The following is a 17650-nucleotide window of genomic DNA, read 5'->3' as shown; positions in this document are numbered from 1 at the left end:
CTTAAACTTAACTTAGCATATCTTTAATTCATATTAAAACTAACTTTTCCGGAACGTTTTGTTTTTCTTACACGGGTCATTACAGTCTTATGTTGGACCTGTATTTTCCTGCTGCTGTTAGAAGTCTCGAGTTTGCCTCATTGACGCTCCAAACAAATGAATGGGAATTGGACGGCGACTTCCCAGCGCACCCACCTGAGCCTGGCACAGCCACAATGGGCGCACAGCGGGCACTGAGGGCTCCTACCACCTGGCACACTGGCCACATACGCACAGCAGATGGCTTGAATCGGCCCCCCGATGGAGGGCGCAGCTGAGGAATCCAAACGTGTGTTTGTGTGTAAATGTGTGTGTGTGTGCAGTTTCAAAAACATGCTCTTACAATAGGTATTGGATTATCGACTTGGATCCTCTCCTTTGTCTGGCGTCCTCAGACCACCTATTGAGATTGTCCATGTGTGTGCAAGTGTGCATGGGTCATGGTAAATGCCCTTTCATTGTCGATGATCAACAGTGCCTTAAAGTGCAGAAGTGGCCAAGAGAGTCACGACAGTTTCACTTGAATGTCCATCTGCTGAGTGCTCTACTGCACAGACTGCAGCAGCTTAGTTACGGTGTGTCTTTGGACGGGAAGACATAAAAAGGAGAGAGTGAGTCATGATAGAGTATGTAAAGCTGGCGTGCTGACAGATGAACAGGGACACAGGATGACCAATGACAGGCCGAGCCAAGCAGACAGAAATAATGAAACAGTCAAAGGGAATGGAAGCTTTTAATCCTAAATATTAAGTGCAGCGAACGGCCAGTCCGCCGCTGTGTCCTTGACCGCAGCGGTATCCAGATGACCGCTGGAATTAGTTAATCACACCAGTGGACGTCACCTCTCCTCATCACTTCCTTCTCTCCTCCACGCTCTCCCGGTCTTCTCTCTATCTGCTCCATCTTCATATCTCTCTCCCTTCCTCTCCCCTGTATCGCTCCCATCTTTGTCCCATCAAGCCAGGACTCATTAGTTAAAGCTTCCCCTGTGTGTGTGTGCGTGCGTGAGAGAGATTGTGTGTGTGGCCAACAGAGCACAGAGGGACTTCATTAGTGCATTAAACACGTTGTTTGTGCCACCGTCTTGTTGCTCTGGACAACCTTGAGCATTACAGTTGGTTAAAAATAAACTCAGAGTAGATAATGCAAGATATCAAAGCACTTCAAGTCCAGCCAAATGACAAATGAAGAGTCACTTCAGGTAAAATATTGCTACTTTAAACAGAAACATCTTCCAGGACCCCCAACAAAGAACAGATCTATTTGGCACAAACTGGTTGTTTATTTTTATCTATATAGCTATGATAATAAAAGTACCTGCAACACAGTGCTTTGGCTTCTTTTAAATTCTGTCAATCCTTCTCTCAAAGTAAGACAGAAAAAACTAGAAGGCTGTCTCCTTTAAGCACAGTCATCCATCCTGCCTATATTCTCTCCCCCCCCCCCACCCCACCCGCAGACATGGCTATATAAACAGCATTCAGTGCTAGTGCTCTCCAGAGGAAAGTGAAAGAACAGGAGCGCGCTCCATCACGGCATCATGGTCTGCATGCACTCCCACAAAACTGTCAAAAGCTCAAAACACACTCATGGAGAAACAGATCCTGATGACTCAACCTCTTCTTTTACTGATAAGACGATAAGCACATATAAAATCACTTATAGAAACCCATAAAAACACAGAGCAGGAGAAGACGACGAACGCCTGCCAGATCAGTGAGGAAGAATCTGTTATCACATGCCACTAATTCAGTTGCTCTTTTTTCATTTTCTTAATCATCTGTCTCTTTATTACTTTGCCTTTTTTTCTTTCTTTCTCCACGACCATCAATTTTTTTGGCAGTGCTGTGAGTCTCTGTGTGAATGCGTGTGTGCCTGAATGTCAGGTTTTAGATATTGTTCCCTCTATGCACATTGAATATTTTCCAAGACCAGATTTCTTGTTGTTTTCGGGTTTTCTGTCTGAAACAGAAGGCAGCCAAAAGAACTGCAGGCTCCTTGGCTCTGCTGTTACACACACACACTCACACACACACACACAACAAACATGTACTAAAGTAACAAGTACCTCAGCAACCTGCTGTAGCATTGCTTTCTCAGGTGATGTTCCTCACACACACAAACACACCTCAGCCAACGTGCAAAACAGCGCAGAAGAAAAGACGTGATGATAGCGACATAAAAAAAGGGACTACTGCCAAGCTAAGTGAATGGGTGTCACTTTGACAAATGCACAGCGCTGAATCTTAGTCAACACTGTATTGTTTGTTGTCTCTCGCTCGCTCATAAACACACACACACACACACACACACACACACACACACACAAATCCATGCCATCACAAGCGTACACATTATTATGCGTACTGTGAGTGACAAACACACAAACACTGCGTGCATACACAAACATGCATTAAAAGCACACAAACACACAGGCTGATTATACATTCATAATATTGAATGGATGACAGGTCTTGAGCAGTGCGGCGGGAAACGGGGTGAATTCTAATGAGCTACCATTTACCCCAAGAGCTCTGTCGTCCATAGACTGGATACACACACACACACACACACACACACAGACGCAAAGACGTGACACATAGTAACAAATACCCCGGCTGTACACACAAGCATGTTACACAGATAGAATTGTAATTATGGCACATTGTAAGCGCGTACATCTTACATACAATCACCATGTCAACCAGGAATAAATTCAAACCAACTGTCACTCTGTTACATCAATTTACAGACAATAAGGTTTCATCTGAGAGCTCTCTCAATCCTGCATCAACATCAACAACAGCTGCATCGCTGTGGTCAAAATCTGTATATGATGTTGACACAAACCTCAAAATGCTAATGTGCAAATTATACTGAACGGACAACACAAATTACCCAACGTTTTTACTTTCAAGACAAGCATATGTCAGCTCATGACAGATTACTTTATATGGACATCTGCTGCAGGCACACTACTGCAAGAGTTTACATTACATTACATACACTGCTACATGTAGCTACATGCTAACATCAAGGAAACATGAAGTCTTGGTTGCTAACGTTTAAATTCCCCTCTGATTTTGGATCATATTCCTGTTGAAACGTGTTCTGAGGCTTTTATTGGTGAATTTTCATGGTAGAAAGTGCCACTATACTCTATATTAAGACCCAAAAATGCTGACGAATCATGGAAATCTAGGTTTTTATTAGCAGGGCACCTTAACAGACAGTATCAAGAAAATAAAATGCTTTTTGACCATTACGGCATGTAAACATGTTCTAGTAGAAATCCAAAATACAAGTTAGAAAATGGAAATGAGCATATAGGTCCCTTTTAAGACATTAACTCCTAAACTGCTCTTTCAAAGAAAAGTTATATCAAGCAGAGTTTATCTGGAAGTCAGACTCTAACAGAACACAGAAAGTTAAAAAGTCCATTCATCCATCACCGCTCCATCCATCTGCCCTACCCTCCATCTACCCACCTGAATTAATGCACACCACACAGCTGACCAGAACAGAAAAGCCATTCACCAGTCATAGCTGTTGGATTGATTGAAGGCGAGCTCTTAAAATTAGAGGCGAGGCGGTACATGGCGTTGGGATACAGCAGTAACATTTTATGTGTGACGTGACTAACATGACAATCGATGAGAGGAGTAGCCACAGACTGGCTTTAAATTGCTTGTTAAACGAACAGGTTTTAAAGAGGCACTTGAATGTCCTGTTGGAAATGGCCACTAGCGAGAAAAATGGAGTTGACTGCATTTAATCTTAGTGAGGAAAAAAAAGGTGCCTGCAAAGTGCTCCGTGTAAATGCACAACGATTAAAAGCTGCAAGCATACAGTTCATTAAGAGAACAATAACCACCAGCGCCTGAAAAGCTGCTCACTATTTAAAAAAACAGGAAAAAAAATCACCAAGTGGGCTGCAGCCATTTCTCCAAATGTCCTTGAAATGACAAGCACCTAAAAGCTAAGCCTAAAAGTTTTTTTTTCTACGCTGAATTGACTTAAAGGCAATTTCCTTTTAACAGCAGCACTAGAAATCAACCAAAACCAAAAACAACCAATAAACTCACATGTATACAACAGAAGAAATAACATTCCTACCTTCTTCAGCTTGCCATTCCGCGTGCCAACAAAAGCCACAGTGTTGCCGCGGTAGTCATACGCCGCCACCGAGGTCATGCCATCATCTTTGTCGATGAAGAGGGGAGTGCCCTCGATGGTGCTGGTTCCCCCCAGAGGCTGGTTGAAGTCCTGGCCGCAGAAGTTATCGTCTATCTGCAGCGGCTGGAGGAGAGGGAGAAAAGACAACAATCAGACAGGAGGCACAACAGAAGAATAAAACTCAGACTGGATACTGAGGATGCAGATTTAAAGTATTCATTTTGTACCTTACAATGGATTTCTATCCATTGTAAGGTAATCTATGGATTTGATGTTTCATTTGCGTGTTAAGACGTTGTAAAATGCCACGACTTTAGTTTTATCTTGTGCACTTTTTTCAGACTCAGTACATCCCCAGCGTCATGGAGAACATTTTAAATAATGTCCTTTATTTGTATCTTGAGGCCTTATTTTTGTTAAACAGCTCAAAGTATAGAGAGAAGACGGACAAGGAGAGAGCAGAGAATTAAACATAACAAACGTCCAGATCAGGCCCAAAACATCAGGCGCCTTAGCCCAGTGATTTCCAAGGATGCCACTCAAAAAGTGTCTCTAAAGCAACAGAGCCTGCATCTAAGAGTCCACTTGTTACTTGTTTCCCTACCACAGTGGGGGTACAGACAGACCTATAGGTGTGTCATCTAACTTTACCGCTTTTACTTGATTATTCAACATGTTTCGCAGCCTATTCAAACACGAGCCATTCACAAACACACCCTTCTTTCTCCCCAACAGAATCCCACCGTGCAAAACCTTCAACATATTGTAAAGTGTTCAGTCACGGCGGTGACATGGTGGTAATGCTGGTGACCATGTGACAATAACTGGAGCATTCCCGTGTCACAAGGGGCCCATCGCCCCGGGCAACCCACTGACCCACATGATGCCTTAACCAGTCCCCACAAACACACAGAGAGCACAATCAATGGCCTATGAAGTAGGGTTAAAGTGCCACAGACAATGAATGGTTTGTTAAACTAACACATTTTGTGCCTTTGCACAGACAGAAATTGACAATGAATTTTGATAACTGATTGTTTAGGTAATAACCATGATGAATATTAACTTTTTCCAGCCTCTAAAATGGGAGAATTTCCCATTTTTCTCCATTTAATAAGACTGTAAATTCATCATCTTTGGGTTTTTCACAAAATGAGCGATTTAAAGACATCAACTTAGGCTCTGGGAAATTGTGAGGTACATTTTTGACAATTTATCAACTAATTGAAAGTAATCATGACGATAATAGATGATGAAAGAAGCAGCTATTAGCCCAAGGTTTGATAATAAAAATCTTTGTGTGTTAATCAAACAAAAGGACTATTTTGGATAATTCACTGTTTTTACTGAGGCCAAATGTGTGAGTGTGAGAGTGCAGGCATGTGTGTGTGTCAGACGCGAGGTTGCTGACTGACTGCTAAAGTGAGGAACTGAATGGGCGTCAGTGTGTGTCAACTGGAGCCAGCGTACGCATGTGTGAGTTAGCGCACACACGCTTGGGGAGTGTGTAAATGGCGGTGTAATCCACAGTCTTATCGCTACATCATCTGATTGATCCAAACAGGAGAAAAGATAACACCCCCCTCCCTCGCTCCCTCTTCCCCCCGATCTGCCTAAATTGCCTTCAGCTCAGCACATGTCAATAACCCGTTATTCTGCCTTTTTTCTACTTTCTCAGTCTTTTTCGCCGTCTCCTTCCAGCAGCTACAGTAACTGAGCAAACATCAATATCCCCTCCCTGTCCTTTTCTACCTCCGTCCATCCGTCCCTTCTCGCCTAATCGCTCTGCTTCTCCCTCTTCATCCATCCCTCCTTGGCAAGTCTCCCTCCCTCTCCATCTCCAACTCAGTCACTACTCTTTCTTCTGTCCCTCACAAACCTCTTTCGACCTGCATTATGTTCTCCAAAGAGTGGAGAGGTGTGTGTGTGTGTGTGTGTGTGTGTGTGTGTGTGTGTGTAGGGTGGTAGAACTATCAACTGGAGTCAACAAAGAGCTTGCTCTCTCTTGTTTTTCTCTTCTTCCTTCGGAGATGTCACGTGATAAAAAAAGCAAAGAATAAAAGAGAAGAAAACATTTTCATTGAAGCCTCTCTCTCTATGTGTGTGTGTGTGTGTGTGTGTGTGTGTGTGTGTGTGTGTTTAAGAAAGTGAGAGACAGGAACACACACAGCCATTACCTGAAACAACTTTCTTTTGTAGCAACTAATGGCTAGGGGGCAATTTCTTTCCTCGGAACAAAAGCGACTGACAGACAACACACTCCAACAAATGCACACATGTGAGGACGTGCAAACCTGTGCACACATACACACACCAAGACACACAGTCAACCAAAGCATCCGGCTTATTTTATGTGTGTACACACAGATTTGGCTACAAGCAAGAGAACAATTCCCATCGTCTACATATGGCATACAACTAGAGGCAACAATTTTAAACCATATATTCATGAGAGAAATCCATCAATCTGGACCAGAGTCAGCCCTACACACACACACACACACACACACACACACACACAAGCAATCGAATGCCGTCAGAGCCTTAGGAAAACAAGTTAAAAGGGTTAATCCATCTTCTATGGAAGAGACTCACTGTTGAAAATACTGTATACAGTAGCCCCCAGAGTCTATAAGGGTTAACACACACCACCACACACACACAGTAGCCTATATAGGTTTCTCTAAGGCACTGAAGGTTAAAGGTGCTCCAGCATTCCTGCAGGTCTGGAAGGTTTAAACAGCATGGATCAGCATGGAATAAAAGGCGTTTCCCTTGAGGTTGGAAAGCATTTTAATGGAGGCTACATTCTGATGTGGGTTCTGCAATTTAAGGCACTAAAAGATCCCCACGTGAGCTGGAGCTAATATTCAGTATGGAAAGAATATTCCCCCTCTGTGGTCTCTGCAGGGTTATTGGCTAGAGACCATATTTAACGTTCTGCAGTGTTTTCAAACATGCAGAACTCTGCTGGGGATGAACGAGTTAAGCCAACAACCTTCCACTGACTTTGGCAGCAGAGTCTTACAGACGCAGAATGAGGAGGTTTCTTGTTTTGATTTGCAGTGGGTGCATGTGGTGCTGGATGAATTTGTGGATTTACGGTTCACTGGGGCTTGGTCTTTTCTTCTTAAGACCCCCTCCCAAAAAGAAGCAAGTATGAGTGTGTCAAAAGTAGGATTTCATTTAAAAAAAATATATACATTTGTATATTAGGCCTGGGTGATATGACAGTATATACCATGCAAGAGTAGGAATGTTTCCACTGGTAGAGATTTGGTAATACAGTTTCTACTGCAGGAGCTATTCGGGGAAGGATATGTAGCAAATCAGGTGGATTTTTGCATGATCTTGTGATTCTCCCGTGACCTTGTGATCTCGCAAATCCAGCTAACTCACAACGTTACCTTGTCTGGGAAGACATGGAGAAGGAGAGTGAAACTGTAAATACTGGAACCTGTAACACTTGAAATTAGCATTCTCTGAATGTTAAGGCTTCCATGTTAAAAGAAATTTAGTTTTTTCCTGATTTGAGCCTTTTGTTTTTAACTCAAGCATTGTCTCTTGTGAGGTTGTTGGTTTTTCTTTGTATGTAAGTTCCAAATAAAAGACGAAAATAATCAAATGTGTTAAAGTATGATATGGTTATTTCAAACTATTTCTTGAGTGAATTTCCAGCACATATACTGCATCATGACGTATACTGTTAATGTCGTGTAGGGCTGCACAATCAGTTGAATGTTAATCACAATCATGATTTTGGCATCCCTAAATTAAATGAACAGGTCGACTGCGATATTGACTTTTTAAGTGTGTGCTACTCTCAAAGAGAACATCTCAGTATAATAAAACCAAAGCAGTGCTCTGTTTATTTAAATGTCAAAGTGCACTAGAAACATTTTGTCTCTAAAAACAATGAATAATCGTGAGAAATAACTGTGATCTCAACATTGATCCAAATAATTGTAATTATCATTTTGACTATTATTGTGCAACCCTACTGTCATGATGTGCAATTTAGGCCATACAGCCCACTCCTACTAATGATTATTGTCAATCTACCGATCAATTGCTTTGGGTAAAAATAGCAAAAATGCCCATCAATAGCTCCCAAAGCTCACAGTGACATATTAAAATGGATTTTCTTATCTGACCAACAGTCCAAAACCCAAATCTATTCAGTTTATCATCATCAGCACACAGATAATCAGAATGTATTTCTTTTTGAGAAAGTGTAACCAGTGAATTTTTTCATAAAAAATTGTTGCCTATTAATTTTCTGTTGATCAACCATTTGATTAATATACAAATTGTTGAAGTTGTGCTGCAAACTCAGACCAAGAGCAGATAAAGCTCTATAAACTGTGATCTGTAATGTGGGTTTTGAAAGGCTCAGTAAACAGGCTCAGAGTGAAGCCCTATACTTATGGTATGTATATACAGTACATGTGAGATGTCAGCTGATATTCAAGGTCACGGAGAAACAGGTAACCTAGATAGTCCTGATACAATATATGAGGACTGCACACAAAGATAGACACACATATGTGTATATATAAACCCAGAGTGGTCCCTAGAAACAGCTAGAGGTCACATGTGCTACGGGCTAACAGCCATGACTGTACTGTGGTGGTTTCCCTTGGGCGGAGCTGCTTCAGCCAATTCACACTCCAGAACGATGAAATATACTCATTCATATGGCACCAAACACGCGTGTACACACAACTCACAATAACACTGACTGACTACACTGTGCTGGTTGGCCGGCGCTGAAGGAAGTGGTTGAATAATCATTCCCCTATGATTACTATTTCTTTAACGCATTGCGTCAAGAAAATATGTCCCGGCACACATTTCGCCAACCTCAAGTGGAATTTGTCAATAGTAAGCTCCATTCAGAAACACATATGGAAACAGCAGAATACAATATGGGCTTATGCACAGCAACATGGTGTTGTTGTTTCAATACACTGCTGTGAATTACAGCCATTAGGTAGAAGAAAAACATGTATGGCAAACACAAAAACACACGTTCATTTGGCAGCGTGAATTAACTGAGCAGCACGTTGCATTAACAGGTGCCATGTTTCTCCATAATAACCTCTTTGTGCAGAAGACATACACAGAAAATATGTTTTTGTATCATGGAGAGCCAGAGAGGACATGAGAGAGAGGGACAGAAGTGGCTGCTGGTATTAATGCTGACAGCATGGTTTCAAGACAAGCCTGCAATTCATCTGTGTGCGGTTGCGTGTGTTTGTGCATGAATATGTGTGTGTGTGTGTGTGTGTTAGAGAAAAAGCAAAAAAGACGCCTTTCTCCTCACTAGTCATCGGCTGTCTCATCATCAAGCCAACAAAAAAACACATTTCCAAAACCCCCATTTTCTACAGTCTCAAGTTGGGTTGAGCAAAACTGGAATATGATGATGTCCACAGTGAAACATGGAGAAAAGTATCGTCCATCGACCCAACCCTGGTCTCCAACATGACTTGCGTGTTTGTGTGTGTGTGTGTGTGTGTGTGTGTGTGTGTGTGTGCAGGAAAGAAGTAAAAGAGAAGTGGACAGCAGGAAACAAGAATGATCTGGCATCAGCCACGGGAGCTGTTCCTCTGCTGCCTTCCACCTTGTTTTCATCAGATGATGAAGGCTTCCACAGTGTGAGCACACACACACACACATACACACACTTTGGTGGATGCAGGTGCCTTTTACCTGACGTGTGTGTACGTGTCTGTGTGTGCACGTGGCTGGCTTCAAGCGGAGTGAGGGATTCTGGGAGAGGGCAGCTCATAAATTACCCAGAAATATCAGCGGGGGCCTTGAACTCATGGAGACATTTCTGGAGTTTCTTCAAGAAGAATAAACACATGAGGCGCTGCTGCATGTGTGTGTATGTGTGTGTGTGTGTGTGCGCTTTAAACATGGATGAACGAGCCCTCATACTACTTTATAAAGCAGAACAGAAACCCAGTATCCAATGGTTTCCATAGCTACACATTCATAATGCAAAGTGTGTAAAAGTGTGTTTTAGAGCTGGACAAATAAACAATAACTATAATTATCGCGGTGCAATTTTCCAAGATGGAGATATAATAACACCTCAATATAACTGAACCGCCCAAACGCCCTTAGAGGGGGTTAGTAATGTACTTTAAACGCCAGTTGCCACCTGCCATTAACCAGAAGAAGACAAGGCCGGCCACTAATGCATACAGTAACATTATAATACAACAATATTCAACACCGGGGCAGCACGGTGGTGTGGTGGTTAGCACTCTCGCCTCACAGCAAGAGGATGCCGGTTCGATCCCGGGCGTGGGAGCCCTTCTGTGTGGAGTTTGCATGTTCTCCCCGTGTCAGCGTGGGTTCTCTCCGGGCACTCCGGCTTCCTCCCACAGTCCAAAGACATGCAGATTGGGGACTAGGTTAATTGATAACTCTAAATTGTCCATAGGTGTGAATGTGAGCGTGAATGGTTGTTTGTCTCTATGTGTCAGCCCTGTGATAGTCTGGCGACCTGTCCAGGGTGTACCCTGCCTCTCGCCTGATGTCAGCTGGGATAGGCTGCAGCCCCCCCGCGACCCTCAAGAGGATGAAGCGGTTAGAAGGTGAATGAATGAATGAATATTCAACACCTTCATCAAGTTATTTTTAGCATGATTGTTTTGACCATGTTTTGGACAGTGGTGGTCTACCCCACGAATGAATCTGTCCCATAGCGTTAGCTGCTATGGGTGGTCAACTCATCTAACGCTAATGGTAGGTTAGCAAGATAGCATGACTAACTGGCTATTTCAATAGAATGAAATGACATAATGTGACTGAAGGTAAATCTGCCTTTAAACTTGAAAGAAATAACGACTTGAGTTTGAGTGTGATAGTTATTGATATAGACCATGACACCCTAGTGTGTGTCTATGTGGTCAAAGTTACAAGAAATCCCTGTCAAGAAGAGTACACTGTAGGTTCCTTTCTCATATACTATTATTAGGCTGGAAGCAAAAGGCAAAGAAACAATCAGTGGAAGCCACACACACACTCATACTCTCACACACAGCCTACTGACCTCATACCAGGTTAAAGTGAATTAAGGCCTCATGATGTTTGCTTACTCTGACATCTCTTCCATGTACAGCGCTGACACCAGGGCGCCACAGCTGTGACTCGTAACTGCTGGAAACTGGAACCAATCGCAGACTAAACAAACCACAAACACATCTCACACATACTTTCAAGTATTATTTATATATATATATATATATATATATATATATATTACTGTAAAGGTGCTGCTGGGTTTTTATAATATCATGGATGGTAATACAGAATGATGAGGTTTAAATAAACACTACAAAGTAATTTACTACTCGTAATGTGAATGTAAGCCAAAAATTACATTTACAGGCTGCCTCCAATTACCTGACTGTCACCTTCAACTAGACTGCTGAAACACATGATTCCCGTACAAACTGATGCATATTGGAAGAAGTCCCTCCTGTGGTTACTGTGACTTAAACCTGCTCATGTGAAAACTATTCAAGGGATTTTGTTGTGTTCAGTCAGCACACACAATCGAAAAGCAAATCATGTTTCCGTTTAAGGAATTATTCATCTCATGATGGTAATTCATGACTCACCCTCTGACTGTTCAGTCACCAAACTCACAGTGAAGCAAAGATTTTTGTTTTGTTGTGAGCAGTTTCATGTAGGAACTATTTCCTTTATACCAAACTACACCCACCGACCGAATCCCCACACAAAGGAAGTGTGCACCTACTCACAAACAAGAGGCTCCTGGTCATGACAGCGTGAGATGTAAACATTGATGGCTTCCTCGTAAGCTGAGCTGTAAGGTTATGTAGCTCAGTGGTGCTGGGTGAGCTAGCAGTAGATGCACAATAATACTGTTTGCAGGTGTAGTTGTGGTAGTGGTAGAAAGAAACTAGTTCTTATATTAAACTGCTCACAACAAGGTCTGTGGATTATCTTGAGTAACTGGGTCATAATTTCTAGAAAGAGACACTGTGGCTGAGTTTTGTTTTTGGTGCTTTGACTACATGGCACAAGCTGAGTACCATCTGGTACAGCCAATATCTCAAATACTCTGCGACTGGGTCTGTACTGTATGTCTTTTTTTTTCCCAAATCAAAGTTTTTACTGAGATTTTCAAATGAAGTTTCTAATGTCGCTCTATTTTATGATGTCATCATCATTTGGATGAAGTGATTCATTGGATTTGATGAGTTTGTCTTTTTTAATTGGATCAACTTCAATAAATAAATGTAATTTATGGTGCTGTAAAGTTGATGCTGGACCTCCCCCTGAATACAGCTGTATGCCTCCCTTTGTGTGCAACAAGAGGGAGGGCAAACAGTTTCTTGGCTGCAGTAAAAATGTTATTTTGGAAAGGCTAAACACCAATAAATATGGATTGAGGCAGAATATTTCATTAGATTAGAACATGTTTCGAATTTTGGAGAGATAACATCTGTCTTTTGTGAATACATTTTGACTTTTGGACTTATCGCTTTCAGTTATTGCAAATGTCTGGATCAACTGAGTCAGGAACACAACCACTGGACTCTAATTCTTTAACAGTAAACTTTTACCTGTGCAAATATACTGTTTTAAAAGAAGAATAAATAGACAAAGTCTGCTGCGCAGCATTCAAATTCAGATTTACAATTCAAATGTCAATATTATGAATGAAGCTTCAGAGCTTCGAACTTTCAGTACAGCCCTATCAGCAACTCATACTAAAACAATCTAGACTGATAAACAGATCTACAGGTAAGAGGAACAATATGTATTTTTGACTTTGGCATGAACTGTCCTTTTAAAAACAAAAATCGCTGCTCTGTGTTAATAACACCTCCATAACGAGAACACAGTACATGACATGCAATGGACATATAGCACATGAATGTAAAGACAAGCACCAATCTGCTCACAGACTCTCACACAGCACTAAAATAACCCCTGTGTTTAGGATAACAAGACATAAAAGTCTCATAGGGCTCTGTGCAGACGTCAGCTGTGACGCCACCGGCTCCATGGTGACTGAGTGTGTTTGATTGGTTGTGTCTCAAAGGTGTTAGACAAAATGCTTGATGCATTAACAACATCTTGAGCATTTATAAGTGCTGGTGACTTAAAACCCGGGACTAGAGGGGTGGGAAAAAAATCTGTCTGAGGATGCAATGTATTTTTGTCCAAACAATTTACAAGCTATGAATTGTTTCCTTCCAAAATGCTGTAACTGTTTTCTAGAATATGTTACTGGATCCGAACTGATCAATAATTTAGAAAGAGAGATGACTGCACCAATTCCATATTCATGGGTTGCAGGGTAGTAATTTCTATGTTGAGTGCACTCCAGGCAGACAGTGAAACCTCAAGGAGTTGGCACCTATTCAGAGAGCTGCTTCCAAAAGCTGTCACCACATGTTTAGACCAAAATCCAACTGAATGTGAGAGACAGAGGAGGAAATATATATATACAGTATGCAGTATGTACAGGAAGAAAATACACCCGTAAATGCACGCTGAGAAGCATACAGTCTGTTGGAAATAAACCGATGCCAATATAAGCCAACAGGCTGACAAGACGAGGGCTCGTGATCAAAAGATCATCAGTTTAAATCCCCACACCAGCTGGGAAATGTGGGTGGGGAAAGTGAATGAGTAACATGCTTCTTTCCTCCATCATCAACCACCACAGGTGCCCTTAAGCAAAGTATTTAACCTCCGACTGTTCTGATGGAGATGTGCAGTGACCAGCAGTGGAAGACTTTCAGCGGATTGAAAGGTTTCACAAAGCAAAAGATATCTTAAGAAATTCAAATGGTACCTGTAACTGCATACGAGACATATCAAGCAGCAGTTCAAAATAATTTGATTAAAGGAGCTCTGTATGATATTCAGAGCGTTAATATAGCAGCAAACTAATGACTATTGACTAATGACGTCCTGAGCAGAGAATGAAGTTATACCCCCTCTGTATGTGTTGTACACTTAGCTTCTCTGTTCGTTGTTGTGGTAGATGTACCAGCCAAGTCCCTAAGTGTGTATCCCACTGGCTAGCTAATCGCCATGGCTCTACACTGCCCTGATATGGCGATTACTGCTGCTTTCGGGGTGACATCATCACGTAAACATAGCACCTACCTAATTTTTCCCTCACAGTAAGAGGGTTCCTGGTTCAAACTCGGGGTGGGGGGTTCGAACCCTAGCATGAGGAAGCTGTTCTGTGAAGAGTTTGCATGTTCTCCCCATGTCAGCGTGGGTTTTCTCCGGGTACTTCTGCTTCCCCCCACAGTCCAAAGACATGCAGTTTAGTATAACTGGTGACTCTAAATTGCCCGTAGGTGTCAATGTGAGCGTGAATGTTCGTCTGTCTCTATGTGTCAGTCTGGTGATAGTCTGGCAACTTGTCCAGGGTGTACCCTGGACAAATAAAAAAAAAAAAAGGCAGACAATTTGTTAAAAAAAAAAAAAAAACAGTTAGACAAAACTGGGTAAACCAAATCTGATTTTAAAAGCAATAGGGGTGCAACGGTATCAGATTTTCACGGTATGCTAACCGTCTCAGAAAAATGGTTGAACAAACGTTCTATTACTATACATATTTGACACTTGAAACTATTTTGTTAATGTAAAGTATGTGTAAAAAGTCTCCCCACTGAAATGATGTAAAAAGTATGATAATCGTCAACTTTTACATCATGGTATATCTTGAAATCAGTATAATGCTGCAAACCTAAATAAACAACATTAGAAACATTAGATCTTATTAACTTATAGGACTCTGACACAGCAAGTCATTTGCAGTTTTTAACTTTATTTTCATAAATTTCTATGTAATAAAGCAGAATCTGAGCTGTGCTACTAACTGAAAGTGGCTTATTGTACACTGTGGTCAGAGCAGTGTCTTATAACAGCAAGAAACACAATATCTTGGATGCACTGGGACATGACATCAATGTAAAAAAATTGCTCCTATGCATATGCATAGAATCTAGGGCATTACTGGAAAACAGCAGGTATTCCCTTCTAGCACACAAAACTCAGAAAAACCACATGTATGACAAATAGTTATGAAAAGTAAACCTCTGCTGACTCCGTACATTCAGCTCATCTGCATGGAAACCAAAAGCTTGAGGCAGATGTGTGCATTTAAGAGAAACTTAAAACAAACAAACACAGAGAGACTATTAGCATGCGCGATACAGGCACAACCCCTGCCCCACATTCTCTGATTGCTCCTGATAATGATGTATGCAACACACCACCCACACACAGTACAGATCAATACATAATTACACTGACAATTAGTATCATTAGAGGGGTGCTAGAGATGGGGATTTGTTGAGCTAAACACTCCTCCGAGAGGGAGAGAAAGGTCAGAAAATAGAGAGAGAGAGAATTAAGCAGCTCACACACAGTCTGCATGGGGTCTTTTCCAAAAGGTTTTCTATTGTCCTTTAATAATGGGATGAGAGCGACACTTGAGCACAGAGTGGGTGTGACATTGCTAGCACACGCATAAGCTCACACACACACGACTGTGACGCAATCAAAAGCCTATCCCGCATACAAATGAACGAATTCTGGAAATCAAATCCCAAAAATATTAACCGAAATGTGACCCGTTAGTACCAATAACCCGCTTAAGACAACCCGCCTGATCGGTGTCTCCTAGCTCAGCTCATTTAGACTGTCAATTAACTCTGCTCGTCAACTCTTGCTCAATTAATCAGGTCTAATTACTTAAACACATTTGCCGGCACATCCTTTTAGATTAGGTCTGCAGAAACATGCCTGTGTTTTACAAAGACCACAAGTGAGTTACGTTCATTAGATGATATTTATAATGATGGATTTAATAAGGTTAGGAGCTGGCCAATTCCACTTTGTCTTTTCTGTAACAACATAATGAAAATCTGCTCGGTCCGCTTAATGCGGGCTCATAACGTGCAGAACATTTGCTGGACCGTCTAACGGCAGACAGAAAACCTGATATCGATTTCTGTCTAACAAGTTTCCACTAGTAAACGCTGCCAGTTTAGAAAACTTAACCAAAACCAGAATTCTAAGGGTGAATGCAGTATCCTCGAAATAAAGACAACTCACACTGTGTGCGCCAATGCATCCAATTCAGTGAGTCAGTGTAATGTTCTCCTGTAGTGTGTGTTCTTATCAGCCATAGGTAAAAGGAAGGGTTATAACATTTGCATCTGCTATACTGCTGTAATCAGTCTCCAGGGTGCAGCTCACCACAGGACGTTACTCACACTGATAACCACGGTCCTCTCAGCAGCTATCCTGACTAGACAAAACACACACTCACACAGTACGCTGATAATCTAAAGCCCCAACAGCAGCAATATCGTTTAAAAAAATCAGAGTTTAGTATATGCAGTAACAGTCTTTATGCTCAACCAAATTAAATAGCCTCCACCTATGAAAAATCTCAAAATAAAATCGAAATAAAACCATAAATCATCAAATATTGTTTATTGGGGGGAAACTGACTAAGCATTAAGCTCTTTTACAGCAATGCCCTGGATTCACATTCCTACAATACACATATTCCAAGGAAAGACACACCAAAGCAACACCCACACTTCCGCACATGTAATGTCTTGTGAATGCACCATGGAAATACCACAGCAATGAGCACCATCATTAATGAGCTACCTAAAGTCAAAATAAGTGATCACTTCAAGATCAATTTCAGGTTGAGCATCAAATCTCACCTTTGACACTGATGGCCAACAGCTGGTCTATGCAGCACGAAAAAATGAACACTTGAATTGACTCTTTTTTGCTATGATTGATCTCTGATTGATTGATTCATTGGCTTGGGACAAAGTTCAAACCCTCACTATCCATCTGGCGATCGAGAGAAAGCAGCCTGACATTTTGCATAGTCTTTGAGTCAGATATGAGCCTCGTGTGGAGACAAGTGCCAGCATTCCAGCGAGAAAAAGGAATGTCCAAACAAAGTTTTCTTTATTTCTATTTTGCTACATGATCAGATAAAGTAAGCTTATCTACAATTAGTAAAAAGATACTGTGTTCAACTTCACAGCCCTGTACTGAAGGAATGCATCATCCACAAAAAGACCATTTGTGTATCACTCATCGCGTTTTACCTTGAATTCGTCAAAGAAAACTTGTTTTTGTCACGTGCCTTCACGGTTAACAAAGAATCCAAACAACAACCATTCATGATGAAGTGAACTAAAGAGCGACCACATTTAACAACAACAAAAACTGTATCAAAACATCAGTTTCCAAACTCTAGCACAACTCTTGCAGTATACTCTCATTTATCTAGTCATATGCTCAGTACTTCCCAAACACGTGGAGTTTTGCCAAAACCTGAGTATTTAAAACACTATCTGCATACTGCACATGGGCAAGCACA

At 41.5% G+C, this 17650-nt stretch overlaps 1 protein-coding gene across 4 annotated transcripts in view; it reads right to left on the bottom strand.

Annotated features, from left to right (window-relative positions):
• The window catches only part of LOC125903882 (plexin-A1-like), a 267206-nt gene that overhangs the window by 200485 nt on the left and 49071 nt on the right, over positions 1–17650 (bottom strand). For all 4 annotated transcript variants that reach the window (XM_049601096.1, XM_049601251.1, XM_049601175.1 and 1 more), the window contains exon 3: positions 4156–4338. In XM_049601096.1, the coding sequence (XP_049457053.1) occupies positions 4156–4338 (183 nt within the window). The remainder of the gene's footprint in view (positions 1–4155; positions 4339–17650) is intronic.

Source organism: Epinephelus fuscoguttatus, linkage group LG1 (genome assembly GCF_011397635.1).
Source record: "Epinephelus fuscoguttatus linkage group LG1, E.fuscoguttatus.final_Chr_v1".
NCBI classification, from domain to species: Eukaryota; Metazoa; Chordata; class Actinopteri; order Perciformes; family Serranidae; genus Epinephelus; species Epinephelus fuscoguttatus.
Note: the sequence above shows the minus strand (reverse complement) of the source record. Positions and strands in the feature narration are given on the sequence as shown.